At 44.4% G+C, this 27,463-nt stretch overlaps 5 protein-coding genes across 11 annotated transcripts; 1 reads left to right on the plus strand and 4 right to left on the minus strand.

The window, feature by feature from the left end:
* Positions 1 to 2,485: 2,485 nt before the first annotated feature.
* LOC148224543 (antimicrobial peptide THP1-like) lies at positions 2,486 to 4,237 on the minus strand. 3 transcript variants are annotated; one of them, XM_088162852.1, is made up of 4 exons: positions 4,098 to 4,237; positions 3,563 to 3,713; positions 3,132 to 3,258; positions 2,486 to 2,728 (listed from the first exon to the last, which is right to left on the minus strand). In XM_088162852.1, the coding sequence occupies exons 2-4, from the start codon at positions 3,681 to 3,683 to the stop codon at positions 2,716 to 2,718; spliced, it is 261 nt and encodes an 86-aa protein (XP_088018978.1). In that variant the 5' UTR covers positions 3,684 to 3,713; positions 4,098 to 4,237; the 3' UTR covers positions 2,486 to 2,715. The 3 variants fall into 3 exon arrangements, with proteins under 3 accessions (XP_088018978.1, XP_088018977.1, XP_088018976.1); XM_088162851.1 differs by having other exon boundaries at positions 4,040 to 4,140; XM_088162850.1 differs by having other exon boundaries at positions 3,975 to 4,118.
* Positions 4,238 to 5,983: 1,746 nt separating this feature from the next.
* Positions 5,984 to 8,667, minus strand: LOC106863197 (gallinacin-2-like). The gene is made up of 4 exons (XM_014892573.2): positions 8,515 to 8,667; positions 6,982 to 7,060; positions 6,716 to 6,836; positions 5,984 to 6,178 (listed from the first exon to the last, which is right to left on the minus strand). The coding sequence occupies exons 2-4, from the start codon at positions 7,037 to 7,039 to the stop codon at positions 6,130 to 6,132; spliced, it is 228 nt and encodes a 75-aa protein (XP_014748059.1). The 5' UTR covers positions 7,040 to 7,060; positions 8,515 to 8,667; the 3' UTR covers positions 5,984 to 6,129.
* A 3,646-nt stretch (positions 8,668 to 12,313) lies between these two features.
* Positions 12,314 to 13,956, minus strand: LOC148224544 (ostricacin-3-like). Of its 2 annotated transcripts, XM_088162543.1 has the most exons (4): positions 13,917 to 13,956; positions 12,968 to 13,058; positions 12,763 to 12,886; positions 12,314 to 12,540 (listed from the first exon to the last, which is right to left on the minus strand). In XM_088162543.1, the coding sequence occupies exons 2-4, from the start codon at positions 13,023 to 13,025 to the stop codon at positions 12,525 to 12,527; spliced, it is 198 nt and encodes a 65-aa protein (XP_088018669.1). In that variant the 5' UTR covers positions 13,026 to 13,058; positions 13,917 to 13,956; the 3' UTR covers positions 12,314 to 12,524. The 2 variants fall into 2 exon arrangements, with proteins under 2 accessions (XP_088018669.1, XP_088018670.1); XM_088162544.1 differs by lacking the exon at positions 12,314 to 12,540 and having other exon boundaries at positions 12,759 to 12,886.
* Positions 13,957 to 15,497: 1,541 nt separating this feature from the next.
* Positions 15,498 to 21,964, plus strand: LOC148224545 (gallinacin-8-like). 3 transcript variants are annotated; one of them, XM_088162546.1, is made up of 4 exons: positions 15,498 to 15,607; positions 19,233 to 19,323; positions 19,922 to 20,055; positions 21,467 to 21,964. In XM_088162546.1, the coding sequence occupies exons 2-4, from the start codon at positions 19,266 to 19,268 to the stop codon at positions 21,473 to 21,475; spliced, it is 201 nt and encodes a 66-aa protein (XP_088018672.1). In that variant the 5' UTR covers positions 15,498 to 15,607; positions 19,233 to 19,265; the 3' UTR covers positions 21,476 to 21,964. The 3 variants fall into 3 exon arrangements, with proteins under 3 accessions (XP_088018672.1, XP_088018674.1, XP_088018673.1); XM_088162548.1 differs by lacking the exon at positions 15,498 to 15,607 and adding an exon at positions 18,371 to 18,442; XM_088162547.1 differs by lacking the exon at positions 15,498 to 15,607 and adding an exon at positions 18,372 to 18,431.
* Positions 21,965 to 23,001: 1,037 nt separating this feature from the next.
* On the minus strand, positions 23,002 to 26,460 carry LOC106863203 (gallinacin-9). Of its 2 annotated transcripts, XM_088162549.1 has the most exons (3): positions 26,331 to 26,460; positions 23,864 to 23,993; positions 23,002 to 23,228 (listed from the first exon to the last, which is right to left on the minus strand). In XM_088162549.1, the coding sequence occupies exons 1-3, from the start codon at positions 26,386 to 26,388 to the stop codon at positions 23,213 to 23,215; spliced, it is 204 nt and encodes a 67-aa protein (XP_088018675.1). In that variant the 5' UTR covers positions 26,389 to 26,460; the 3' UTR covers positions 23,002 to 23,212. The 2 variants fall into 2 exon arrangements, with proteins under 2 accessions (XP_088018675.1, XP_088018676.1); XM_088162550.1 differs by lacking the exon at positions 23,002 to 23,228 and having other exon boundaries at positions 23,860 to 23,993.
* Between the last annotated feature and the right edge of the window lie 1,003 nt (positions 26,461 to 27,463).

The raw sequence follows: 27,463 nt of genomic DNA on the forward strand, positions 1-27,463 counted from the left end.
TGTAGTGGATGTACCCAGATTGGTAACTGTTGACATCCCTAAGGTTATTGGCACAAGACAAACTACACAGGTATTTAAAAATAACATAAACAGTGATATTGACTGAAATTGCTTATTTTTAATTATGAGGTATTTTTTGGAATTAAAATAATTTATTCTTTTTGTAATTAAAAATGAAAAATTTACTTTTTTGTATGTGTGTTTTAATAAAAAAACTGAAAAAAAAATTGTTTGTTTATTTGTAATCAAAATTGAATGTATATTTTAATTGAGAATTGAGTATTGGTTTTGTTTTGTTGTATCTCTCACCCTCCTTTTCCCTTTTCCTTTTCCTTTTCCTTTTCCTTTTCCTTTTCCTTTTCCTTTTCCTTTTCCTTTTTCCTTTTCCTTTTTCCTTTTCCTTTTTCCTTTTCCTTTTCCTTTTCCTTTTCCTTTTCCTTTTCCTTACCCTTTTCCTTTTCCATTTCCATTTCCTTTTCCTTTTCTATTTCCATTTCCTTTTCCTTTTTCCTTTTCCTTTTTCCTTTTCCTTTTTCCTTTTCCTTTTCCTTTTCTTTTTCCTTTTCCTTTTCCTTTTCCTTTTCCTTTTTCCTTTTTCCTTTTCCTTTTCCTTTTCCCTTCCCTTTCCATTTTCCTTTTCCTTTTCCTTTTCCTTTTCCTTTTCCTTTTCCTTTTCCCTTTTCCTTTTCCTTTTCCTTTTCCTTTTTCCTTTTCCTTACCCTTTTCCTTTTCCTTTCCATTTCCTTTTCTTTTTCCTTTTCCTTTCCTTTTCCTTTTCCTTTTCCTTTTCCTTTTCCTTTTCCTTTTCCTTTTCCTTTTCCTTTTCCTTTTCCTTTTCCTTTTCCTTTTCCTTTTCCTTTTCCTTTTCCTTTTCCTTTTCCTTTTCCTTTTCCTTTTTCTTTTCCTTTTCCTTTTCCTTTTCCTCTCCCTTATTTTTTTTCCTATTTTTCTATTCTGTCTGACTCTGTCTCTGTTTTCCGGGATATGCGACCAACTTGGATGAGTCCTGAAGACTTCACAACAACTCTACAGAGGAGCTCTCTTGACAACGATTGTGAGTCATGGGGTGGTGTAAGGGTCAGTCTGAAGTTTTCCTCATTTTTTTTGCCTCACGACCATCGCAAGAAGACCCCCAGGACCCCCACCCAGGCTGACTCTGGTCAATGGTTTCCTGGCCTGACTGAGGTGGGTGCTTGCCAAGTGACTCCTTGCAGGTGTGCTCACTGGACTGTGCTGTCATGGCACCAGCTGAAGCCTGCATGTACTGCATGTCTGCACTTGTTTCTTGGAGCACCTCACAATGGTCCATAAATCTCCCCACTTCTTGGCCAGAAGCCACTCCCTTTAGAAAAAAACTATAAAAGAGTAACCCACTGGAGAAGACCTTTGAGACCTCCCCAAGGATGAAGACCTGTCCATTGGCTGGCCCATGAGGACATCTGTCTCATCTGTTGGTAGCTATTTCCTCATTCCTCTCTTTTTCTCTATCTATACTCTGTTTCCTATATCTCTCCCCTCTATCTCAACTGAGTTCTTAGCATTCAATAAAAATGCATTGCTGTGAATAAACTGATTTGTCCCCGCTATTGTTTGCCTGTTTGCACCTCTGAGATCAAACGAACCATCACGACCTCTTGCCCTGTGTTGGTGGATCGTGACAAGGATGCCACAAGACCCTGGGCTGGGAATCCTTCTCAGAGGTGTCAGAAGAGGAAACTGAAGCCTCCTTTTCTCTGGTGCAAGGGGAGGAACGGGAACAGGAACTTTTGGGCTACCCTGACTCCAGCCTGGCCTCAGAGCTCTCCTCTTCCTGATGCTGCAAGGAAAGATAATAACGAACTGAATGTATGAAAAAATTGAGGGTTTAAGTGAAGCTCCAGTGAAGGTGTGCTGTGGATACTGAGGATTCCATACAGACATAATGCAGATGAAATAAGACAAAGCAAACATTTTGTTTCCGGTATTAATTTTGTCCCTATCAAGCTCATGAATCACATGTGAGTTCTGTGTGACTGCCATGCTCCCTGAAATTCCTCAATACTATTCCACAAATTCTGGCTCCTGCTGCAGGTTTTGCAGCTGGCAGAGGAGCTGGGACCATGTAACAAAGCTGTGGCTAGTTTAGGGATGAGGTTTTGCCTCAGAGTCCAGAGTTCCTAGTCCATGTCTTTCTGACATGAGAGTAGGTTTCTGAGAAAAGAATCTATCTGGACCTATAATCAACAGGACAGTGTTCCCTTTGCCCCAGAGGGAGCATCCAGAGGGCAGCTGCAGCACAGGCAGCCCAGGCAGCCCAGCCCAGCAGGCAGTGCCAGGCTCAGCGTCCCCAAAGCACGGCCAGGCAGGAGCATCCGCAGGGACACAGCCACTGCTCAGCCCCAGCACCATCCCCAGCGCCTTCTGCTGCCACCAAGGCAGTGCCAGCCCCAGAGGCAGCAGGCACAGCAGCCCTGCAGCAGCAGGACACACACACACGGCCCAGCCCTGCAATGCCAAAGTGCTCGTCTTTATTGAAGCCGGGAAAAGCAGCCCCTGCCCCAAAGACAGCGGGGCTGGCAGCACAGGGCTCCAGCCCAGCAGCACCCAGCAGGAGCAGCTGCCACTGCTGCTGTCAGCCCAGCTGGGCACGGCACAGGCACGGAGGGCAGGGGACAGCAGGACATGGGGCCAGCAGACAGAAGCCAATGCCATCTTCTTCACAGGAATTTCAGGGTGTCAATACAACATTCTGCAGAAAGAAAGGAAACAAGACCATCATCTGTTTTATCTTTCCCTGCCTGCAGAGGTGCAGTGCTCAGGTCAGTGTTGGCAGCCCTGGCTCCAGGTGTGTGCAGGTGCAGCAACACTTGGATCATGTCCTGAGTGTTGCCCAAGAACAGGGAAGTTTCTCTCTTTGGTGGCCTGGATGAATCCTCTGCAGAGCCTGAATGAGGCCCTGGGGACTGCAGGAGACTGGGGTGCCCCTGGCTGACCTGGGGCTGCTGCAGCCCCACTCCCAGGGCAGCTCCAAACACCTTCCCTTCCCTCCCCTCAGCTCTGCCTTGGAGCCTGAAGGACGCTGAGCCTTTAGCTACTCAGCCTTTAGCTACTCCTTCTGCCATGACAGCAGCTTTTGTAATCCCAAAACTTACCTTTTGCAGCAATAGTGAAACCTGGAACATCTTCCTGCGATGACATAAGGGAAAGAGCACTTCAGACGTCTGCAATATCCCTTTTCTCGCTCACATTGCTCCTTAGTTTTTGGACGCAAGGAGGATCCTGCACAAAAAGGAAAGAGGTCAAAGTGATGTGGAATAACTGTCAAAAATGTGTCTGGTTCCAGAGGAATTGCTGCTGGCTCTGAGTCCCAGTCCTGTATGGGAACTCAACACCAAACCCAACACCTTAAATTCTCCAGTCACAGTTCGTTTTTTCTACAGCAACGTGTGCATGTGGGGAAAGACAGAGGGAAAGGCCAGCATGAGCTACTGGAGTTGCTGAGCTGGATCCTCTGCTGCCCAGACATTCCTCACAGCAAATCCCTGCCAAATGTTAGAACCACCTGAGAATTGTGGTCACTTACCAGCAGCTGCAAACCCCAGTGATGGGGGTTCACCCTCAGCCATCTCCCCTGTGTCCCTCTCACCTGCAGCTCTGTGCACCAGCAGCAGGAGCAAGGGGAAGAGCAGGTAGAGGATGCGCATGGCTGGTGCCTGTCCTGGGTCTTCTCGGGGCTGCACAGGGGACACAGCAAGAAACAAAGCAGGGTCAAGGATTCAGGGGGACCTTTGTGCCTGGACATGCCAAGCTAAATGAAATCTTATCCAATGCCCTCCATCTCCCAAGCCATCCCAAAGCTGGTTACCCAAATACCCTGCAAAATCCCCTGAAGTCAGGAAAGTTTTCCCAGCTCAACTTGCAAGCATCCATCCTCAACTCCAGATTATTGCCAGGATTCCCAGCAAGCCCATTCCCCATCCCTGTGCAGCACTGACCCAGGAAGGAGCAAGAGGCCAAGGAAGTGTCTTGTTGGGCTGCAAGTGACTCCCCAGTGACTCACGTGAGAAAGGTGCTGGTTCAGAGCCCAGCAAGGCAGCAATGGTCTGTAGCAAACCAACCTGGAATCACTTGTGTGAAGAGCCCAGCTCGGGGAGTGTCCCTGTGCCCCACACACGCTGGTTTTGTCCTGTTCCCAGGGGGTGGGACAGACCCTTCCTGCTGCTGACACCAGAGCCCTGGGCTAAGCTGGGAGTGCCCCGTGTGTGTGGGGGTGCTGGGGCTGCCCCTGGTCCCTCCCTGCTGCAGGGGCAGAGGCTGAGGGGCCTCCTGGGGCTGTGGCAATCAATGTCACCGTTGTCCCCATGCAACAGCTCTTGTGACACCCGTGGCACAGCGGCAACGGGCTGTGGGGCCAGCTGGGAAATCCTTGGGATGGGCACAGGAACTGGTGGGTGCAGCCACAGGCACCAGTGCAGCCCTGGGGAAGCAGAATCCTTCTTTTAGAGATTCATCCTGGGCTGGTTTGGGTTGGAAGCCACTGGGAAGGTCATCCCAATCTACCTCCTGCCATGGGTCAGGTCTCCTTTCACTATTCCAGGTTGCTCCAAGCCATGTGTAGTTTAGCCTTGAACACTTCCTGTGATAGAGTAGTCCCAGCTGCTGTGGTTAACCTGTGCCAGGCTTCACCACCCTCAGAGCCAAGAATTTCTTCCTAATATCCAGTGTAACCCTGTCCTCTCTCAGTTTGAAGGCATTCTCCCTTGTCCTGTCACTCCAGGCCCTGGCCCAAAAATCCCTCTCCAGCTCTTTTGGATCTCCTTGAGTCACTGCATGGGTCTCTGAGGTCTCTCCAACCCCTTCTCTTCTCCTGGCTGGACACTCCCCAGTAACTGAATCTATGTGGGTTATGTCTTGGTGTGTATGAGTCTGCTTTTTGAGAAAGGCAGAAAATTAAAAACTCTTTTGAGCCTTCTGCTCCGTAACTCCATCACTGGGCAGAGTTTTGCTGCCAAGCCATTGCCCTGAGGCAAATCTGAAATATTTCATTAATGATGTCCTGTGTTTTGGAGAAAGGCAGTTGCAGGATAGGGGCATCTTCATAGGAAGTGAGAGGTGGATGAAATTACCCAGTGAAACAGGATGGAAGCAAATGCCAATAATCAATAGCCTGGCATCTCTGCCAAGTGTTTCATACCCAGCTGGAAATTTGAAATTGGCCAGGGTGGCATCCTTGGACAGAGAAATCTTTATCATTAGAACCAGAGCCACTTGTTGTGAACACACATTCAGGGACCATGATCATGGAGGCATTTTCCAGCCAGGGTGAGGTCAGCCTTTGCAGAGGGAAGTCGTTATAACTTCAAGTTGTGTCCAGGTGAGTGGAGAGGATGAGACCCCCAGGTCCCACCCTGCAGGGCCACCGGAGTTACCCATCTGGTTCATGGACTCCTTTGTGATGTCACCTTGAGGGGCACCTGCACAGCTCCCCTGGGAGATCTGTTTTCCTCCAAGGTCAACGAAGGTCTCCTTGGGATGTCCCCATGGGATCATCCCAAGTGCTCATGGGGACAAGAGCGTCCCTCCCTGTGGGATGATGAGGTGGGATGGGGTGTGGAGCAGCACAGCTCCCAGCAGGGTCTGTGGCAAGGAGGGTCACAGTGGGCTCAGGGTCTCCAGGTGGGCAATGAGGGGTTTTAACCATTCCTGTTTTCCCAAGAAAATATTTAAACACAGTAAGAAATAAGGGATTTTGGCACCTGAACACATTCCCACAAAGGTGAGCTGAGTTTTTTTAGCCAGCCTTTCTCTTAGCACTGTGGGTTAAGGTCTGTGTAGACCTGCAGAGCTGTATGGCTCAGAAAACCTCGAATTAAGGAGCAGTTTGCACCATAAATTGTTGCCCTCTGAGGTTTGTGTGTCAAACCCCAGGCAGAATCATGACCCAAGTTTCAGTGCATGTTTCAGTGACTAATGTTAAGCAACAACAATTTATTTAGAATGAGGGGAAGCAATGCAGAACATATTTGGATTTACTCTATTTCATAAAGCCTTTTGCATTGGCAATGAAAGGAGTGTGAGGCTTTGCAGCAGGATCCAGTGGGTTTAGGAGTAAGGAGATTCCAAGCAAATTTGTAGGCTTAGAAGAAATTTTCATTGGTCTTCAATGAATGGCTCATCAACATTTCTTACGTTCCATGGCCTGCACAAAGGAAAAAAGAATATTCAGATTTTCTTTCTGCTTATATTCCCTCCCTACTCACTCTCAGCCTATGCTTTTTGTCCCCCTGGACACAAATTCTTCCCAAAATAGTTCATGTCATTTTTAGTCATGTGGGGACAACTCTATGCAATCATACCTGCGAGTAGGAGACTGTTTCTCTATTGTTTCAGGAAAAGCAGGGAATTAAATTGATATCTCTAGATTCTGGAGTGAGTGGATTTGTTACTGAGTGAAAATAGAAGGCTGTTTTTCATATGATAGTTTAATTTTCCAACAAATTTTACAACAAAAACCTCACCCTGAGGTGCCTGAGATATGTCCAAATGCTTCTTTGAAACATGCAACACTTGAGTCAACACAGAACACTTGACTGTCCTCATGGCATCATAGCTTTTTTTTCCCCCCCTTATACCTAATTTAAATAATCAGGAACACCTCAGGGTTTAGGAGACAGGCAGGATATTTCCTATTTCTCTGCTCATCCTGCAGATGAGCCTTGGTGAACCCCAAACTCACTGTTTGCAGCAGGAGCGGAACCCAAAGCAGCTTCCAACTTTGACCAGGTGGAAAGGGCACCCTCCAAAGTGGCAGCTCCCTCCTCTACAGAAAAGCATTTCCCTCCGGGGCAAAGACAAACCTGCAACAAGAACAGAATATTTCCTCCCCCTTGATTAATTCCCGACCGGCTTCTAGCAATTTGAAACAGAAGTGGTTAAAACGTGCTGGGAATTTTTCTTCAGGTGCAACAAAAATCCCTCTCTAGCATCTCTTTCCCACCTTACCTGGAGAAGCCTGGAGCACCAAGAAAAGGACAGAAAAGAGAAGGTAAAGGATCTTCATGGCTGAGGCTTTGCTGTGGCACTGTTGGGAAAAGGACCAAGAAAGATGTAAGAGAGACAGTTCCTGGGATCTGCAGTCTCCTGAACTACACAAACACTGTGCTCATAAAAATCACATTTATATTCATTTTATCTTCAAGCTTTCAAAAATAATCAATAAAACCCATAGGAAATCCTGACTACTGTGTGGGGCAAAATGTTTTCAGAGCATGTGATCATTAAGTTACTTTAATAGTTTGGTTGCTCAGGTTTCTTTTCCATTTTGCAAATAGTCCTTAGCCAGAACAGAATCATGGCATCCCAGAATGGTTTGGATTGGAAGGAACCTTGAAGCTCATCTTGTTCCAACCCCCGAGGCTGAGACACCTTCACTGGACCAGGTTGTTCAAAGTCCCATCCAGTCTGGTCTTGAATACTTCCATAACTTTATTTTTAGCTAAATGGTTTTGTGTAGTAAATAAACAACATAAAGCAAAACTAGGCGATAATGCTGTAAAAATTACAGACTTCAGGGGGAAAAAAAAAGTTCATTTTGTAATGTTTAAATTTATTGATGTTTAAATTTATCAGTTTATCAACATCTCCAGTCTTGATCTACAGGCAGAGGTTCTAGAATGGAAAAGTACAATCAAATCAACTCTTATTTGAAAAGAAAATTTTAAAAGCAAACATGATACCTTCATTGCAAGAGTTTAAACTAATATTAGCATTATCTTTATAGGATAAGATAGCCTAGAAAGGTGCTTATGGATAAAGAAGTGGCAGTTTCTTATCCTGGCATTAGGAATGTTCTGTCACAAATGATGGTCTCTCAAGAAAGGAATGGAAATGAGATTGTGCTGAAATGTCCTATTGTTGGAAACAGAATTGATAGAGGGTGACCCACAGCTGTTTCAAAGTTAGTATTAGAAGTTTACACAAGTTTCTATAGAATTGAAAATATCAGGAGAAATAAGGAGACAAAGTGAACAATTCTGAAAATGAAATAAGGGTTTTAGCATAGAGACACAAATAAAATATATAGTATATAAAAAATAAAAAGTATATCTTAAAATATATAAATATTATATCATTTTATACCTATTATGCATTATGAAAATATTATATAACTATTTATAATATGTTTATATTCCAAGGCTATATATTTAATGGAAATATACAGATATAGACATGTAGATTTCCACTGAGAAGTCACCAATTTCTCTCTAGACCTCTCTAAAGTAACCTGAACCAATCAAACATTTTTTTTTTTCCTAGGATTTAAGAAGCAGAGAATTTTTATTAAAGCATTCTAGGTATTAGCATATATTCAAATTAATTATTCAACAGGTCCAATATTCTGAAATCTTAGGTTTACCTTTTTTAGTTACATACAAATTAAAGTTAATAGCACAGAGGTTTGGGAGCTTGTTTTGGAGTTGGATTTTTGAGGAAAACACAAAAGCTGACATTGAAAGAAAAGAATTGAGACATTACCAGGTATCAAGTGAACCCTGAAGCCAAGCAAGACTTGCTGGTGGTCCCTTCCCTCCTGAAGATTTTGGCTCTGGGACTGGGATACTCCTTTATAAGGTGAGTCCCAAAAGAGGCTGACAAGTACGTTTTCTTCTCAGCCATTCATTGAACCAATCCAGAAATTGCTCTTTTTTTTTTTTTCTGGTGGCATCTAATCCAACCAGAAACCAGCTTCTTTTCATTTCCCAATGATAAAATATGGTTTCTCTCCTAACCTGTTTAAGCTTTTTCCTGGAAAATCCCATGTTTTTTGTGCAATACCTCTTGTGACACTCCAGTTTGTGTAAGAAACGTTAACCCACCGTGGTATGTGTCAAGCATCTTGGGATGGAGGTTGAACTGTCTCTGCTTAGGAGCAACTTAAAACCTTGCAATACAAAGCATCTCTGTGTTCCCTGCAATCCCATTTGATTTTCTGTTCCATAAATGCAGAACATAGAATGGATATATGGAACTAAAAATAAATGTCATTCCCTTCCTGGCCAGTGTCCACTGAAGATGACTGAGTGAAACAAAATGTACCAAAATGAAGTGAATACATCATGGTTATGTCCCTGCACACCCTTCCAGCTGATGGGAAATATGTAAATTTAGGCAAATCCAGTGCCAGAAGATGTCTTTAGACCCTCAGGCCCCAAAACTCCTGCTTGAGTTTTTTTCCAGGACTCTGGTTGATTTTTTTGGTGCTTCTGTCTTCCACAGGGCCTTCAGTTGATCATTCCAAAACCACATTATGCCTTAGATGAACACTCAGTTTTGGCTTGTCTTCTCTCAGCCTGCCAGCTGTTGACCTCTGCTTCTTCTGCCATTGGAAATAGGACCCAATTCCTGCATGGATGGAGCATCTCCTGTAAAGAGCTGGAGAGAGCTGGGGGTGTCCAGCCTGGAAAGGAGAAGACTCTGGGGAGACCTTAAACTCCATCTTAGTATCTAAAGGGGGATTATGAAAAGGAGAGAGAGGGACTTTTTATATGGGCAGACAGTGACAAGACAAGGGGAAAGGGTTTTAAACTGACAAAAGGCAGGTTTGCATTAGATGTTAAGAAGCAATTCTTCCCTGTGAGGTCTATGAGACCCTGGCACAGGTTTCCCAGAGAAGCTGTGGCTCCCCTATCCCTGGAAGTGTTCAAAACCAGGCTGCATGGAGCCTGCAGCAACCTGAGATAGTGGAAGGTGTCTCTGTCTATGCTGGGGAAGTTGTAATGAAACAGTCTTTAAGGTCCCTTAGAATCCAAACTATGCTATGTTTCTATGACTCTAAGATATTTAATATTTTTCTGGTCATATTTTACTTTAAACTTCCCTTCACTCAACAAACAAATATTGTTCATACAGTATTTTAACATGATATGTGAAGTGTGTTGTAATAGGTAATGATACATTAGTTAATTTGAATGATTGGTGTTTCTAATTGACCAAGACCTCTGCAAATGACACCATGTTTTACAGAACCTTTAGTACCAAAATTAAACTGAAATACTTTCATTGCTGACTGGCACTTTGTTTCGTAGTCATGTAACTTTTTAATTACTTTTATATTAAGTTCTTAAGTAGAACCATAGAATAGTCTGAATTGGAAGGGACTTTTGAAAGCTGAATAAGTCCAAGCCCTCTGCAATGAGCAGGGTCATCTTCAACTAGATCAGGTCAGCCCAGAACTAGCTCAGAGCCCTGTCCAAGTACAGAAATTATCTCTATGCACATGAAAACATGACTACAAACCATTTCCCTTACAAACATACCCTGACACAGCTTTTTATTCTCTAGATAATTTTGTATGTGAACTGTTTCTGCAGTAGGAAAAAATGGTAATTGAATTTCTGGTGTCTCTGCCAAAGTCTGGCCATAAAACTGAAAAATGGAGGGAATAAAATTGCAAAAGTTACAGTTGCCTCACCTCTTGCCAAGCGTTTGTGGTTAACTTGCCAACTGTTACTCTTACCCAACCCAATTCCTCAAGGAAAAAGGTGCATCATAAATTTTTGTTGTCTGTATGATCCTATGTGCGAGTACTGTCAAGGGCTTTAACACTGAGCATCCTTGGCCCTGTTTAATATAAATTTCACATAGTCACAATCCCATCCAGTCCATCAAAAAACTTCTGCCTGGACAAGGGGAAGGGAGAAGCAGAGGAGGGGTGGAGCCCCTTTGGCAGAACTCAGGAAGATTTTGGGTTGTGGCTCTTAGGTTGGGCAATTTTTCCATCCCCACCTGCAGCTCCTGTTCTTCTGAGCAAGAGACAATCAGACACTTTCAATTATTATGCCAGGGTCAACATTTTGTGTAATAATTCAGTGCTGAGGACCTGCTGTGCCTGATGCAGGTGGGATATACTCCAGAGGGAAATGTCCTCATAGGAGGCTGCAAAGTGTCTGGAGAAGATATGTCTTTCACCTTCTTAAAATCAAGATATTTGATTAATTTTACCAGGATCTTATCTCCATTTAAGGAGTTTGTATCTAGCACAGAAGATGAGGCAATTAGGACCAAAAAGGAGAACCTCAAACTCTGCTCCTTGAAGTTTTCTCTTGAAAATAAAAAAGGAGATATTAGGGATGTCTTTCAGTGGTGTTAAAGTGCTTCAAACTGTACACAAAATGTATTTAATCAAGCTCAGTACTTTAATGATGATGCAGTTATCTTGAGCAAATGATGAGATTAACATCTGCATGAACAATTCTGGCTCTATCTTTTGACCTGACAGCTAATTAAAGATACTGGGGTACATGGGCAGAGTCCCTTTTCTCTTTTGAGAACCACAGTGTGACTGGCAGTGATGTGATGTGTGTGATCAAAGCTCCTTGGCACAGGCCAGGTACCCCAAAGTTTCTTAAATTCAAAGAACTTCTGTAAACTGAATCAAAATTTCTAGAGAAAAATGGCATGAGTAATCTCACCAAATTTCAGATGTCCTGAAAGGAAATATCAAAGTACAAACTATTTTCATTTCTTTTCCTTTATGGGTAATGGAGAGAGACTGTTCTATGGACTTTTAATATGCACTTGCAATAAAATTGTTAGAAATAAAACATAGAAGTAACAGTAGGGATGGAAGAAACCCAGAAACATTGCAGGGGGAGGTGTTTTGCAATAAGAGCCATGAACACTCATTCTGCAGAAAAACACAAGTGGCAACTCTGCCTCTCACAGAGCCACAATTGGCTCTTCAGAAGGTTTTTTAAAATATGTTGTCACCTCTCCAAACCCACCCAGAAAGTCATTAGGAGTCCAAACCATCTGAGTCTGGTAACATATTCCACTGGGCACTTTTGTGTGACTGTTCAGCAACTGTTTTTGAAGAGATGAAAACCAAATCACTATGTTGAACATCCGTAACTCCTGGGAATATATTTTTTTACTCTCTTTCTGGTTTTTTTTTACATTTTTTTCCTGTTTTGTGTTGCTGATGTGATTCGAAATGTTCCCAGTTTTCCTTTGCATAAGGTCCACTCAGAAGCAAAATTTCCTGCTCCTTTTGGTACTGAGGGCTCCTTATTTGTAGAATTGCAGAATGGTCTGGGTTGGAAGAGACCTTAAAAATCATCTCAACCCGCCCCCCCCTTACCAAGATCAAGGACACCTTCCACTATCCCAGATTGCTCCAAGCCCCATCCAGCCTGGCCTTGGACACTTCCAGGGATCCAGGGGCAGCCACAGCTTCTCTGGGCACCCTGTGCCAGGGCCTCCCCACTCTCACAGGGAATATGTTTCCCTCCTTCCCTACAAAGAATCACCCGAGGTTCAACCACATGAGTGCCACCATAACTGATTTTATTAAAGGAGAGGAAAGAAATAGTTTCCACAGTGTTGCCTGGGTCGTTTTGTGATGTTTGCTTTCACTGCAAGGGAAGGTTGTGACAGCTTTTCATTGCAGCAGGAACTGGTGCCGCTAGCAGTGATGGGATCAGGGTGATTCCCAGCAGCCATTCAGGAGAAGCAGGAAGGATTTTCAAGGTTAATCCAGGGACTCTTCAGCTACTCCACCCCCTGCATGAAGACGAGAGAGTCTCAGGCTACCCACCTGTAGGTTTTCTGCAGAGATATTCTCCTTATGACAGCAGAGCAGAGGCTGCCATGGGATGTGAATTCCCCCTCTGTGCCAGCAGGTTTGGCACCAGAGAAGTGAGACAGGTGGCAGGAGCTCTGCCTCTGGGGAAAAATAATGAGGATATGAGCCATTCCCACAGAGATCCCTGCATTTCTACTCACTTTCTGCAGCAAGAAAATCCATTTCTGCACGTTCCAATCCAGTAATACGGGCGGCGACAAATCCCTGGGAAGCAGCGTCCGTTTTGGGTCAAACAAGAATTATCTAGCCTAGGAAACGCTTGTCCTGCACAAAGAGGAGAGTCATTTACCATGAAAGAGGTCAAAAGTTAATGCAGTCTCCTTCTTCCCTCCCCTCACTCCTTACCTGCAGCCCCTTGGAGCAGCAGGGAGAGGACAACCAGGAGCATGTGAAGGATCCTCATGGCCACAGCTGGGATGAGAATTCTTCACCTGCACTGAGCAGAGAGCACAAGGTTGAACAACACTGGACAGAGGATTCCCCCTGACTAGGAGATGAGGAACTGTTTAAAAAATGTGCCTGGAGACACCACAGATAAAATCTTTGTCCAGTGGATTTGGACAAAAAACAGAGTGAAAACCTCATCCTTTGATACTAGCAATTTCAAGGAGTGCATCTCTAAACATCCTGACCTAATTAGTTCCACTTTAAGCACAAATTCAGACTAGAAATTCCCGCATTAGCTCAACACCTAAGTCATTCTGAGATTCTATGGTGTTTTGGTGATGGTTTTCCTTTTTTTCTTCTTTTGTTTTTACTGCTGTGAAAAAAAGATATCCCAGATCTCTTCAGCACCAGGTGGGTTACTCTGGTACCAGCACAGACTCACAAATTATCCCCCTTCCACATATTGAAGTACACAAAGAGTTCAGAGAATCTTAATCCTTAGGAAAGTCTAAAAAAAGACATCTATCTTTTCGGTATTAATTAAAGTAGCAACTCGTTCAACATGCTACTGCATTCAGGCGAGATATGTGGTTCAAAATGCAAAGCTCAGCTGCTGTGCTGGCTGGGTGTCTGTTTCTGCAGTCAAACAGATAATTCTGCCCCTGATGTCTCAAGGGAAGGTTCTCAGGTCTCTGTTCCTGTTGGATATCAGCAAACCCAGCATCCTTCTGGAAGCCCTGCAAGGAGCCAACCCATGGTTCTACAGAACATGTACACACAGGAGACACTTGCTGGAGTAAAGAGAGGGAAGGGGTTATTCAAAGCAGAAACTTGAGATTGATGCAAGGAAAAGAGGTTTGTAAAGATGGAGAGGTGAGGGTGGCTCTCCAGAACCAGGCAGAGTTACCTGAGAAAAAGGTGGAGGATCACTGCTGCTTCTGTTCTCCTGTGCATGCACCAGACCCAAACACGCCTATAAAGGGTTGGGGATGAGCCAGTGCAGCCATTGGCCAATGAAAATTTTTAAAAAAGCCTTTTCCAGACTGTATTTTGTTTTATCCAATGAGAAAGGAAGGCCCTCTTTGAGACTGCTTTGACCACAGAGCCCCTGGTCTTTGTGCAACCCATCTCAGACCATCCAAGTTTGTGTAATGCACGTTAGACCACAGGGTGATGTAAAATACCTGGAACATGCAGTGAGTGCTCCTTCTGATCCTGAGGGCTCCTCAGGATTGTAGAATCCCAGAATGGTTTGGGCTGGAAGGGACCTTAAAGAGCTCCTTGGTTATCAGGTTTTCCTTCTGTGAACGTGATATCACCAAAGTCCTGCTAACATCATGGTTACACCTCACACCTGGATGAAACCTGAATCTCTGACATATGTATACAGTGAAAATGCCAAGCCAAGGAATATTTTTCTATCAAACCAGAATCCCAGAAGAAAACAGACAAAAAAGGTAAATTATCTGCCTTTCCCCGTTCTTCTTCCCCCTAAAAGATGGTTTTGATTTTAGAAAATCAAAGATATACAGAATGATTTGAGTTGGAATGGACATTAAAGACCATCTACTTCCAACCTCCTGCCATGGCAGGGACGCCTTCCACTGCCCGAGGTTGCTCAGAGCCCTGTCCATCCCAGCCTTGAACACCTCCAGGGATCCAGGGGCAGCCACAGCCTCTCTAGGTAACCTGTGCCAGGGCTTCACCACCCTGACAGGGAAAAATTTCCTCTCCTTCTCTGAAAATAATCACTGGTAATGGCACCAGCTTCCCCTGGTGACTGCTGTGGTGCTTTACAGATCTTCTGGGCCAAGGAGCCAGTGAAACCAGAAGCCTTGATGTCTAGGAGGGATCTCAAAATCGCCTAAGGAAGAGGACAGGAGTGGGCTGTGGAAATCTATGTGGATTTTAAAAAATCTCAGTGCTGGGAATATCTTCCTCGAGGTACATCAGCTTTACAGCTGCTCAAGTATCCTGAATGAAAAACAAGTTCAAATGTCCACTTTCAGGTTAGCAAAATCTAGGGTTTGCTCCCAGATGGGCCAAGTCTATATGGGATAAATTACAGCTTTACAATGCAGTCAGGGAAACACAGATAAATATTACTGATGCTTTAGAGATGTAAAGCTCAATTTCTGCTCTCTGGCTCTCCAAGCAGCATTTTTATCCTCACGTTTCCAGAGTTTTGGAAGCAGCTGGCAAACCCAGTTTGCTTGTTCCTTCCCTGAACTGGGGGATTCTTTGTTGTGGGAGAGGTGCAATTCCCAAAGGGATCAGGGGCAGCTCACTCCACCTCTCTGCTCAAAATACCCAGCAGCAGATGGGATTTCCAGGCAGGGTTTGGCCAGGGCAGGTCTGGGCAGTTTTCCACAGGGTTGTCCAAGGTCAGTGGATGGACAGCAGGGCTGTTCCCCCATGGATTTCATGCCAGTTTTTGCCAAGTGTGGAGGTGCTGTGAGGACAAATATTGGGCAATTGTACCAAAGGTCTGTCATCCTTCCTGTCATTTGCACGGAGGACGCTGGAGGAAGAGGATGGCAGAGAGAAGGTGAAGGATCCTCATTGCTCCAAGTGTCTGGGGACATCCCATTGTCACAGGTAAGCTGAGGTGACACATGGACACACAGGGTTTAACTCAGTGGCCTTCCTAGGGTGATTTAGGGCTGGCTGAGATCTCCTGGGACTGGTGGAAAAGGGTCAGCAGAGAGCAGAGCAAGCCAGGGAGGAGGGATGGGACACAGGGACATCTCAGGCAGAACTTGGCTAAGTGTGGGCAAAGGAACTGAGACCTGGGTGTTCACTGGGAACAAAGTCTGTGGTGTGCTGAGAGATCAAAAATCAACTGGGATTTAGAAGAGTCCTTCCACATATTCGTTTTAACAATATTTAATATATAAATATATCTACATTAGTGTGGATTTGCTAGGAGGGAAATAGAGAAACAGGAGAGTAAGAAATATAATTATAGAATTTCTCTATGTTTAAATAAACAATTACTGAAATTAATATCCTGACTATTCCTGAGTAAATTACAGGTTAGAAGGTCTGGATTATTCTTCTCTATTTGCATATTCCTCAGCAAAGATAAAATATAAATCATTTGAGTAAATTCAGCCTTTGTTTCTCTTGGATTATTTATAGATTATATGCACAGGCAAGCAAATATATATTTATGCTTGGGGAATATAATTTTGGGGATCCACACAATATCCTTTGCAGTACCCCAGGAAAGGGGAACTGATTAACACATTTAGTGATCAAAATGCTTTCAGGATGCAATATTAATTGATTTGCAATATTCATTCTTTAATTGCATGTGTTTAACTGCCAAGACACAGGTGAAATGTATCAGTTTTGTAAACATGAGTAGCCAAAACAATGTTTTGAGTCATTAACAGTATGTTGGAATTAAAATAAGAGTTAAATTATAGTATTTAAGATATTTAAAGGAAGTTTACCATCAATCATAAGAACAGATAAAATTAATTAGTTAAAGATCTTATCCAAACCCTGATATTTGAGCTTGGATATGTTTTGTTCCACTTTGGGCAGGTGGCACATGCACAAAGTGGAAAAACAGCAAGAAAGAATAATTTTATCCTATTTTAACCTCCTTTTCAGAAGGTTAGTCCAAAATCTCAGTTTAGGGCTCTGTGCCTCTAAAAACTTATTTATACAGTTAACATTCACAGTGTCTATTTCTACTTCTTTACATTTCACCACTTGGTGAGGTTTTTTAAAGAACAAAATCAAAATCCAAATAATAGAAACAAATGCTCTTCCATATTATAAAGCAAATATGCACATTAGTCCAATTAAATTATGCAGGAATGGGATTTTAAGTAGCTGTCTTTTTCTGGGGAGCCTGTTCAGTACTCAACCACCCTCTGGGTGAAGAACTTTTCCTGATATCCGACCTAAACCTCCCCCCGCTGAGCTTCATTCCATTTCCTCGAGTCTTTCAATATGATTTTGGGAGCACTGACTGGTTTCTTGTCCATCAGAGGAATCCACAGCAGAGCAGGGGGAGGCTCTGCCCTGTCAGAAAACATCATTCACTCACATGGCAGCACTGGGAATCAAAAGACATCAGTATAATTAATGGAAAAAATCCATAAAACCCTGCTGTCAGAATAATTTCTGTACTCTTCACTGAAGAAGGTTGCTGGAGGGGAATTTCAGCATTAGCTCTTCATTGCCATCTTCTGGGAGAGACCTGTGTAGGTGAATGCTCTTTGGAGTACAGGAATTTGGTTTTTTTTCCTTGGTCTCTTGGTGGTATGACAATGAAAACACAATATCTGGGCTCACAGGTGCTCTCAGGGTTCGGGTTAAACCAGTGCTGCCATCAGTTTCTGTAATCCAGATCCTATGAGGGCACATATTTGACCAAAATATTTTTGTGTAAGTTGTTTCCTTTGGCCATCTGGAATCAGAAAGGTTGTGTGGAAGTGGGTGCTTCCCTGGAATTAATTACTCAAACATAATTATTTTCTGTGGGACAAGCAGAACACAGATGTGGAAAATCCATGAGTGTGAAAGAGTGACCAGCAGGTCAAGGGAGGGAAATCTGCTCTTGTGACATTGTCCCTGGGGTCCCCGACATAAGGAGGACATGGAGAGAGTCCAGAGGAGATCACAGAGATGCTCCAAGGGCTGTTGGGAGAGCTGGGGGTGTTCACCTGGGGAAGAGAAGGATCCAGGGAGAGCTCAGAGCTTCTTCCAGAGCCTAAAGGGGCTTCAGGAGAGCTGGAGAGGGACTGGGGACAAGGGATGGAGGGACAGGACACAGGGAATGGCTTCCCACTGCCAGAGGGCAGGGATGGATGGGATATTGGAATCTTCCCTATGAGGGTGGTGAGCCCCTGGCACAGGGTGCCCAGAGAAGCTGTGGCTGCCCCTGGATCCCTGGAAGTGTCCAAGGCCAGGTTGGATGGGGCTTGGAGCAACCTGGGATAGTGGAAGGTGTCCCTGCCCATGGCAGGGGGTGGGACTGGATGATCTTTAAGGTCCCTTCCAACCCAAACCATTCTGGAATTCTATGAACACAGGAGAGTCATTGCAAAATCTGATCTTCCCTAATCCAGCTGTTCCAGGGCTGTGGATGCATCTCCAGGCTCCAGAGACAGCCCTGCAGGGTTTAGGTCCCCCCTGGATCCCAAGCTGTGTGTCCCAGGCATGTGAGGTATTTTTGGGAAGAGCCAGCTCATGTTCCAGGGAAAGGGGAGGGAGTTCACGAGCGGTCACTGTCTCCCAGCAGCTGCTGGGAAGTGACATTCCAGCTGCCGGGAATTGCTGTGACAGGTCCATGTCCTTGGCCAGTTGGTCTGTGTATAAAAACAGTTGTTCTGGGGTGAGACAGAACTCTGTGAAGATCCCCTGGGCTGGAATCCCCTGGGCCCCTCTCCTCAGATCCTCTTGGGTGAGCTAAAGGTGCAGTTTTCACACTGATTTCAACCAAAGAGGACAAAAACCCATCATTTTTGATAAAATTTGTTGCTCCTCTAAAAAGAAATTAATCATCCAAGATGTAGAATATTGCAGCTTAAATTAATCCCCATGAATATCTGAAATGAGCAGTGCTTGGTATTTCAGTAATGCATTTGGCTGATTATTATACTCAGTGATGGTGATTCTTAATTATTAAATTAATTGGTATTATTTTCCAAATGTAGCTGGAATCTGCAGCGAGAAATGATGGGGGAGAGACAATTTAGGGCTTCCAGGATGGATAGATGGCTCCTTAGATCTTCTCTAAAGATATTTCAAGGAGTAATTACTGGCTTGTAAGCTAAAAAATTACTATTATTTGAATAGTTAAAGCTTTATATTCAAAGAAATTGGAAAGGTTTCAGTTATTAATGGAATAAAATGGATATTTCAGTCATTAAGTAACTTGCTTTGAACATGAAGCACTGCATTGCATGGGCAGCCATGAATAAAGTTAACTCCATCCCAGCCAGCCTCAGCAGAGTTGCTCAAATTAAAAAATTGATAACAGTATTTATAGTCATAAATACACTTTATCAATCTTATGCAGTATGCTTTCAAATTTATCCTTCCTTAAAAGCTGTTATTTCTATAGATTTATTCTAGAACATTTATCTATTCCATAAATGCCAATTTTCTTTAAAAAATGCAGCTAATTTGTCATTAATAGTGTTTGTGCTGGGTGATGACAAATGCAGGTTAAATACATGACTCCTTTTTGTTTTTTTCTTAGCATCTGTTGTATTTGGTGGAACTGAATTTGGATATGAAGATCTTTTCCTTTTTCTTTGCAGTTCTCTTCTTAATGCTCCAGGGCACTTCAGGTAAGAGTTAAACAAACTCTAAGAAAATGCAGAGGGAAAATTTTGAGTATGGAAAACATAGGAATAGAAATAAAAACAGAACTAAGAAGAATAGGAATAAGAATAGGAATAAGAATGGGAATGGGAATGGAAATGAATAGGAATAGGAATAGGAATAGGAATAGGAATAGGAATAGGAATAGGAATAGGAATAGGAATAGGAATAGGAATAGGAATAGGAATAGGAATAGGAATAGGAATAGGAATAGGAATAGGAATAGGAATAGGAATAAGAAGAAGTAAAAATAGAAATGTAGCAATGTAGAAATAGAAATATAGAATTAGAAATGAAATAAAAAGGGGTTTAGTCCCTTTTGCCTATGGCCCAAAGTGCTGCCAGTGTGCTGGACACATTTTTAGTAGTGACCAGACACCAAATGGGTCCATTGGATGCACTGAACCCTCCCAATTTGGAAAATAAGGGAATTTAATGGTGTGGAAGTGGCCAGCCTGCAGGTAAACTTCAATATTGCTGCCATGCTATAACCTGGATTGTTCTTGGTCTTCTTTGGGAAGGCAAATCACGACTCTGCATTGTTGTTTTTTTTAATTCTGCCAGGTTTCCTGCGTGCCCCCAGCACTGAGGTGCAGTGCAGACAGGCTGGGGGGGTCTGTTCCAGGGAACACTGCCCCCCACCCCACACGAGACCCTTTGGACACTGCCAGCAGGGAATTCCCTGCTGTAGGACCGTGGTGAGTCCAGGATGTGATGGATCACACACCCACAGAAGGGCTTGGGTTGGAAGGAGCCTTTCAAGGTCACCTATTCCACCCCCATTATCATTGACACCTTCAACAAGATCCAGTTACTCTAAGCCCTGTCCAACCTGGCCTTGAACATTTCCAGGGATTTCTTGGGGTTTATTACTCATTTATGACTCATTTTTGTACATCCAGTCTGCCCTTTAGATGGAAAATTGGAAGGGCTTGGATTGGAAGGGGCTTTTCAAGGTCACCTGTTCCACCCCCATTATCCAAGATCCAGTTGCTCCAAGCCCTGTCCAACCTAGCCTGGAACATTTCCAGGGATTTCTTGGGGTTTGTTGCTCATTTATGACTCATTTTTTGCACATCTAGTCTGCCTTTCAGATGGAAAATTCCTCCAGCACTCAGATATAGGATTTCCTGAGGATTTCCTCACTGCTTCCCTCTGTACCATTAATGGTGCAGCTCAAGTGCCTCGTGGGAAGGATCACAGTGAAACCTCTTTGGCAGAGAGGGTTAATTAGCCAGAAATGAACTCTTTTTGCTGCTGTTCCCATTAGCTGCTTCAAGCTGCTCATGGTGAAGGGTATTGGCTTCAAAGGAAACATCTCTTGATGTGCACACTGTCCTGAGACCTGGGATTTTTGGGTCAGACTCACAGGAAACCTGCATGTTCCACCTTGTAAAGGCTGCCTGGTTCCATAGTCAGAAGAACAGACTGGAAGTCATGCTGTTCTCCCAGATTTTTTTTTTCTAGTTCCATAAACTTCCTCTTCTAGACAAAATCAAAATATTTGGTCTAGTGAAAGGTGTCCCTGCCCATGGTAGGGATTTGGAACCAGGTGGTCTTTTAGGTCCCTTCAAATGAAAAGAATTCCTTAATTATGTGATTAATTTATTCTTTTCCCCCTCAAATTCCTTGCTGGAATCCTAAAGTTCACTCAATATCTTTATTCCAATATGAAACTGCAGCAACAAATATCCCATAATATTTACACTCTGCCTCCATTGATTCTAACATTTCTTTTTCTGTTTCTCTTTTTCCCTCTAAAATGCTGTCCACAACTTTAATTTTGGAGGCTCTTACTTAAACTTTGTTCAATATTACTAGCAAAAGATGATAAAAAAAGCCATGAGCAGCAGAAACTCTTTTCCATACCAGAAATTCCATGAGGAGTAGGAAGCTTCAGGCACAGAGTGTGATCAATTTATTATTAATTAAAATAGAAAAGCTATTTATTATTAAAATTCAACAGCAGCAGGATTTTGAATATCCTGAAGAGTTGGATTCAGGACTATCAGCCCTTGGTGCTCATTCAATCCCTTCTGTGCATTTTATTTCATTCCTTTCCTGGTTGTAAGTACAAAATCTGAACGTTTCTTCCCTTTTTTTTTGCAGTATGATTAGTGACCACTGACATCTCAGATGGGCTAACCAGAGCTTCTGACACTTTAAGGGATGCATCATCCCATTGGAAAACCTGGAATTCTGGGCAATATGCATTTGACACATACAGGTATATGCCACAACGTGAACAACAGAAAAAGAACAAACTCCTCCACAAACAACCTTAATGACCTGAAGAAACTCTAAAGCAATTCTTTATCCACCCAGGGAAGACCAATCTTTTTCATTTTAAAAATGTTTTTCTGCTGAAATTTTATTGTGTCAACCAACATCTGTCCCAGTGAGATCACCAGCATGCAGGAGCCTGTGCCTGTGAGAGGATGCAAAGTTCTTCCTTTGTCCCTCAGAACAGCTATTCTGTTATTGTTATTATTTTATTTTCCTTTTGGAGTCATCAATAATGTGAGTAATGCCAGAATGCTCAGCTAAGGTGTTTATATTTCATAGTCCATACATCTCAATTAATTTTAATAAACTTGCTCTGGAAGATCTGTGCTTCATCCTTATCCCTGTGAGATATAACCTCCTTATCCTTGTGAGGAATTCTTTTGCTGTGTGGTTTTGTTGGGGGTCTCACCTGGAATCAGTGTGAGATGTGCTTTGTGGTAAATTTATTTAAGAAAAGGTGAGGAAAACAAGTCCATGTGGTGACAGGAATTTGTCCTTGTCCTAATCATTATTAATTTGATCAAGAATAACTTCAAGGCCAGTCTGGACAGGACTTGGAGCAACCTGGGACAGTGGAAGGTGTCCCTGCCCATGGCTGGGGTGGAATGGGATGAACTTAAAGGTCCTTTCCCACCCAAACCATTGCAGGATTCTGTGACTCTCCAAACCCAGTGTGATCAGCCCAGTGCAGAGCTGGCACAAACTGATCAGGCTGAGCACCCATGGAAGCCCTAAAGCCATCCAGCAGCTCCTGGCATGGAGAGCACGGACACTTTGAGTCCTCCCTTGTCCCAAATCCTTGTGGCCTTTGCATTGGGAATGTTAGGGATGGGGAAGGGAAGGAGGGGATGAGCCTTGGTGATGGGAATCCAGGCTGATGGACACACAGCCCATTGCCTCCAGACAGAGGAGTGCAGGGAAAAACAGTTTGGCCAGCTTAAGATCCAGAGAGATTAAATTCTATGGACATGATACTGGTCTACACTAAATAAAGACAGCAGGAGCAGAATCTTGTGAATGGGCTCATGCAGTTTCAAGCCTTTCTGCCACTCTGGAGTTTCTCTGTATTCCAAATATTTCAGGTTGGGCCGGCAGATGCAGCCCTGGAAAGGAGCAGAGGACTGAGCCTTTCTCCTGAATCCCAGCTCTGGGCTGGAATGGCAGCTGGAATGGGCTCTAATGCTTTTCCAATTATTAATATAAATGTTGCCACACAACTGCAAGACGGTAATTTAACAAGACGTGATGACACATGGACTTAATGCAGTTAAATAAAATTCATTTACAAGCTGATTTTTATAGATAATAAAAATAACAAAAGCCGCCCTGACATACATGAGCAAATATCAGCAACACAGTTTCACAAGAACTTGCTTTTATTAGAATTGAAACTGCAAATATCTTTATTGGACAAGAAGTCCTCCCCAGATGTTCTTGTGCTCCTGAGAGCCTCCACCCCAATGGGAAAGGCTCCTCAAGGCACTGAGGACAGGATCCATCGATGTCAAAAGATGGGAGATGTCTCAGATGTCCAGAGCTCTTGTCTGAGTGGTCAGTGAGGTGTCAGATTTAGGAGCTAGGGGTCCTGCAGAGAAAAGTCAGGTGCTTAGCACATCCACCAAACAAATAAATTATACCTTGACACCTCAGACTGCTGGAGACATCAGGGAATACATGAGGGTAAGGACAGCTGGAGACTCCTGTGAGCTGGACCTGTGTTTCTGGCCATAAGACAACCCAGATAAAATATAGGATGGGATATTCACCTATAACAAAATATAGGATGGAGCTGTCACCTTTCAGCACATACCACAGCTACTCATTTGTAGGTGCTGATGCTCCAAAATACCAGGAATACCTTCCACTACCTCAGGTTGCTCCACACCCCATCCAACCTGGCCTTGAGCATTTCCAGGGTTGGGGCAGTCACAGCTTCTCTGGGCAACCTGTGCCAGAGCCTCCCCACACTCACAGGGACAAATTTCATCCTGACATCCAATCCAGATCTACCCTCTGTCAGATTGAAGCCATTGCCCCTTGTCCTGTCAGTCTTGTAAACAGTCTCTCTTTTTCTCTGGAATATTTCAACACCACAAATGCTCTGCCTTGTTTCCACCCCACACAAACCCTAGAAATTAGCAGGGACTTTTTGGAGGTTGTAGGGGGAGGCTGGAGAAGGGGCTCTGATGCAGAAAGGAGGGGAAAAAAAATTCCTCTTACCATTTGCAGCATCTTAGCTTCCCACCACGGCAGGTCCCGATGTCAACCAGAGGAGCAGAGCAGGGCACGAAGGAGCAGGAGCCCCGGCTCTGCCGGCATGCGAGGGTGTCAGAGGTTTCCTGGCTGTAAGCTGCAAAAAAATTGGGAAAACTCATGTTTGTTTGTCCTGGCAGAGGACTGGAGACTTGAGGCATGAGATTTACCTGGCGCTGTGTCAAGGTTTTGCCATCAAGTTGGTTTCCATCCCTAATTTGAACGTCATCACAGCTTTGTTCTAAATCAGGTCTCCCACATTTCATCCCCTTTGTCCCGGTGGTTCTTGAGTTCTTTCTCTTAATCACATATTATTCAAGGATTACATGTTTGTTAGGTCTCTCAGCTGATTTTAAAGCTACCATTCCCTTATCTCTTAAATTAAAAATCCCTATAGTGTTTAATACATATAATCTTTATGAAGAGATAGAAAATAACTCATGGCCTTTTCCCCAGATATTCTACTGGAATAGTACCAGTCCTGCAGCCATCTCAGGGGTCACAGGGTTTTTTGATATAAATAATAGATTTTGTGGTGCATGAAGTAGGAAAAGACAAAGGAAGCAATCCCAAAATATGTAGTACAGATTTTGTCTCAATGATTCTACATTTTTTCTTTGAGTAGATATTTGATGTCTCATAAGAAAGCTAGTACAAATTTGAGACTACTTCAAATCAAATTGAGACAACTTCAGCTGCTTCAAAGACACTCAAATAGCCTGGAATGACACATGGGATCCAAATTCACTTAATACACTTAATACAGAATTCAGATAAAAACTCACAGTCAGGATAACATTTTTCCCAAAAACAGATGAGGCCTCCTAATCTAGAACACACAGTCAGGACATGTGGGTGAGAATGTGAGAAGAGAAACCTCTCATGTTGTCAGGTTACATCTTCAGTATTATTCTCGAATAAGAAGAATTGCCTCAATAAAATCCTCAGGAAATTGTTCAGGTTGGAAAAGGGTCCTTGGATCCTCCATCACCATTGAGTCCAACCATTCCCCAGCACTGCCAAGGCTACCACTGACACATGTCCCAAGTGCCACATACACACAGCTTTGAAACCCCTCCAGGGATGGGGACTCCAACACTGCCCTGGGCAGCTGTGCCAGGGCTGGAGAACACTCCTGGTGACAAAATGTTTCCTAATACACAATATAAATCTCTCCAGCTACAACTTGATGTCATTTTCTCTCTTCCTGTCCCTGTTCCCTGGGAGCAGAGCCCGACCCCCCTGGCTGTCCCCTCCTGTCAGGGAGTTGTGCAGAGCCACAAGGTCCCCCCTGAGCCTCCTTTTCTCCAGGCTGAGCCCCTTTCCCAGCTCCCTCAGCCTCTCCTGGTGCTCCAGCCCCTTCCCCAGCTCTGTTCCCTTCCCTGGACACGCTCCAGCCCCTCAATATTTTGTCTTGTCAGGAGGATCCCAGAGCTGTCCCCAGCACTGGAGGTGTCCCAGCAGAGCCAGCACAGGGGACAGGCACTGCCCTGGCCCTGCTGCCACCCCAGAGCTGGGAAAGCCCAGGTGCCTTTGGCCTCTTGCTCACCTGGGCACACCTGGCTCATGTCCAGCCACTGTCACCAGCACCTGCAGGGCCTTTTCCAGTTTTCCAGCCAATCTGCCCTATCCTGGAGCTGCAGGGGTTGTTGTGAACAGCACTTGGCTTGTTGAACCTCACACAATTTGTTTCATCCCATGGATCCAGATTGTCCAGATCCCTCTGCAGAGCCTTCCTGCCCTCCAGCTGATCAACACTCCCACCTAACTTGGTGCAATCTGCAAATCTGGTGAGTTTACCCTCAATCCTCTCATCTGGATCATTCATGAAGATATCGAACTGGACCAGCCCCAGTACTGAGCCTCAGCTGACTTAACTCCATTGCCCAGACCTCTCTGGGCCTGGCCATCCTGACAGTTTTTAACCCAGTGAACAGTGCACCCATCCAAGCCAGGAGCAGCCAGTTTCTCCAGGAAGACTCTGTGGGAAATGGTGCCAAGGATTTACCAAAATCCAGCTAGATACCTAACCCACTAAATGGGACACCTTGTCATAGAGGAGACCAAGTTGGTCAAGCAAGATCAGCCTTTCATGAACCAGCACTGGCTATGCCTGATCCCCTGGTGTTCTGTACATGTCACATGAAGGCACTCAAGATGAGCTGCTCCAAAATCTTTTTCTGGCACCAAGGTGAATACAGGGCCATCCTTTTTTTCCTATCTTGTCATCATATGCTAGGAAGAAACCATCAGTATGACTATCAAGAACCTTGAATCAATAGCTTGAAAATTAGGACTATGACCAGGGAAGGGGAATTCTATTAGGAAAGTCATGGATTGCAGGAGCAGAGAGGTAATCTGACCCTCAGCACTGGGATCTAATGAACTTCTCTGCATCTTCACCCTTTCAGCCTCCATCTCTTCCCAGCCTTACCTGGAGCAGCCTGGAAGAGGAAGAAGAGAACAGCGACGAGGAAGAACAGGATTCTCATGACTGGCAGCTGGCAGCGAGGTAACTTTGTCAGGGATGGAGACAACACCAGTGTGAACAGAAGCTGTCCGAGACCGAGCACAGGCGGTGCCCCTGCATATAAAGGCTCTGGGACACAACAAAGTGGGTGGAGGAGTGGCTGCCTGGAGAACAGAGAGTTCATTGCCCTGTTCCCATGGAGATTGGTGATGTAGGGAGATGTTGCAACCTCTCCCGTTAGGAGATGCCCGACCCGAGCCATGACCACGTCTCACAGGCTGACCCGAGCAGCCAAACCACCCCCGGCCAGCTGGGGGGCTGCACCCAGGGAGGGCACGGGATTGGAGCAGGAGGGAGGTGGGTTCCTGGGATCCACAGGGGTGTAAACCATGCGGAACTGATGGTGCCCTGTGGCTCTTGGTCTTGTGACAGCTTTTCCTCCCCCTCAGCCACCAGGCGGGGTGAGCAAAGAAGGGAACTCCTCCTTGGAGACAAGAGCATGGAGTGACAGAGCAAGGGGCAACGGCTTCAAGCTGAAAGAGAGCAGGTTTAAATGAGATATTTGGAAAAACTTCTTCACTGTCAGGGTGGTGAGACAATGGAACAGATTGTCCAGAGAAGCTGTGGCTGCCCCATCCCTGGAAGTGTCCAAGGACAGGTTAGGCAGGGGTTGGTGCAACTTGAGATGGGAAATATTCCTACCCAGGCAGGGGATTGGAATGGGATGATCTTTAAAGTTCTTTCCAACCCAAACCATTCTGTGATGAATGCAGGAAAGGATCAGAGATTTAGTCCTTGCTTGGGTTGGAGCTGCAGGGCTGAAAGGGTCAAGGATATTCCCCCTCCTGGCTATGAAACTGGCAGACATGGGGGTTGCACCAGTACCCCAAGAGTTTTTGAATGGTTCATAGCTCAGTCACTCTGTGTACCTTTTATTTGTGACTTTAGCCATGGATTTGTATTGCAGAAGGCATTAAACAGACAGGACTGGAAGGGACACTGCTGTGTGTTGTGCCACGCTGTCACAGGAGACTGATCCTAATTCCCTCCAGGAACCCCTGAGATCTGTCCTGAAAACAATGATATCATAGTCTGAA

This window comes from Sturnus vulgaris, chromosome 3, assembly GCF_052056855.1.
Source record: "Sturnus vulgaris isolate bStuVul1 chromosome 3, bStuVul1.hap1, whole genome shotgun sequence".
NCBI classification, from domain to species: domain Eukaryota; kingdom Metazoa; phylum Chordata; class Aves; order Passeriformes; family Sturnidae; genus Sturnus; species Sturnus vulgaris.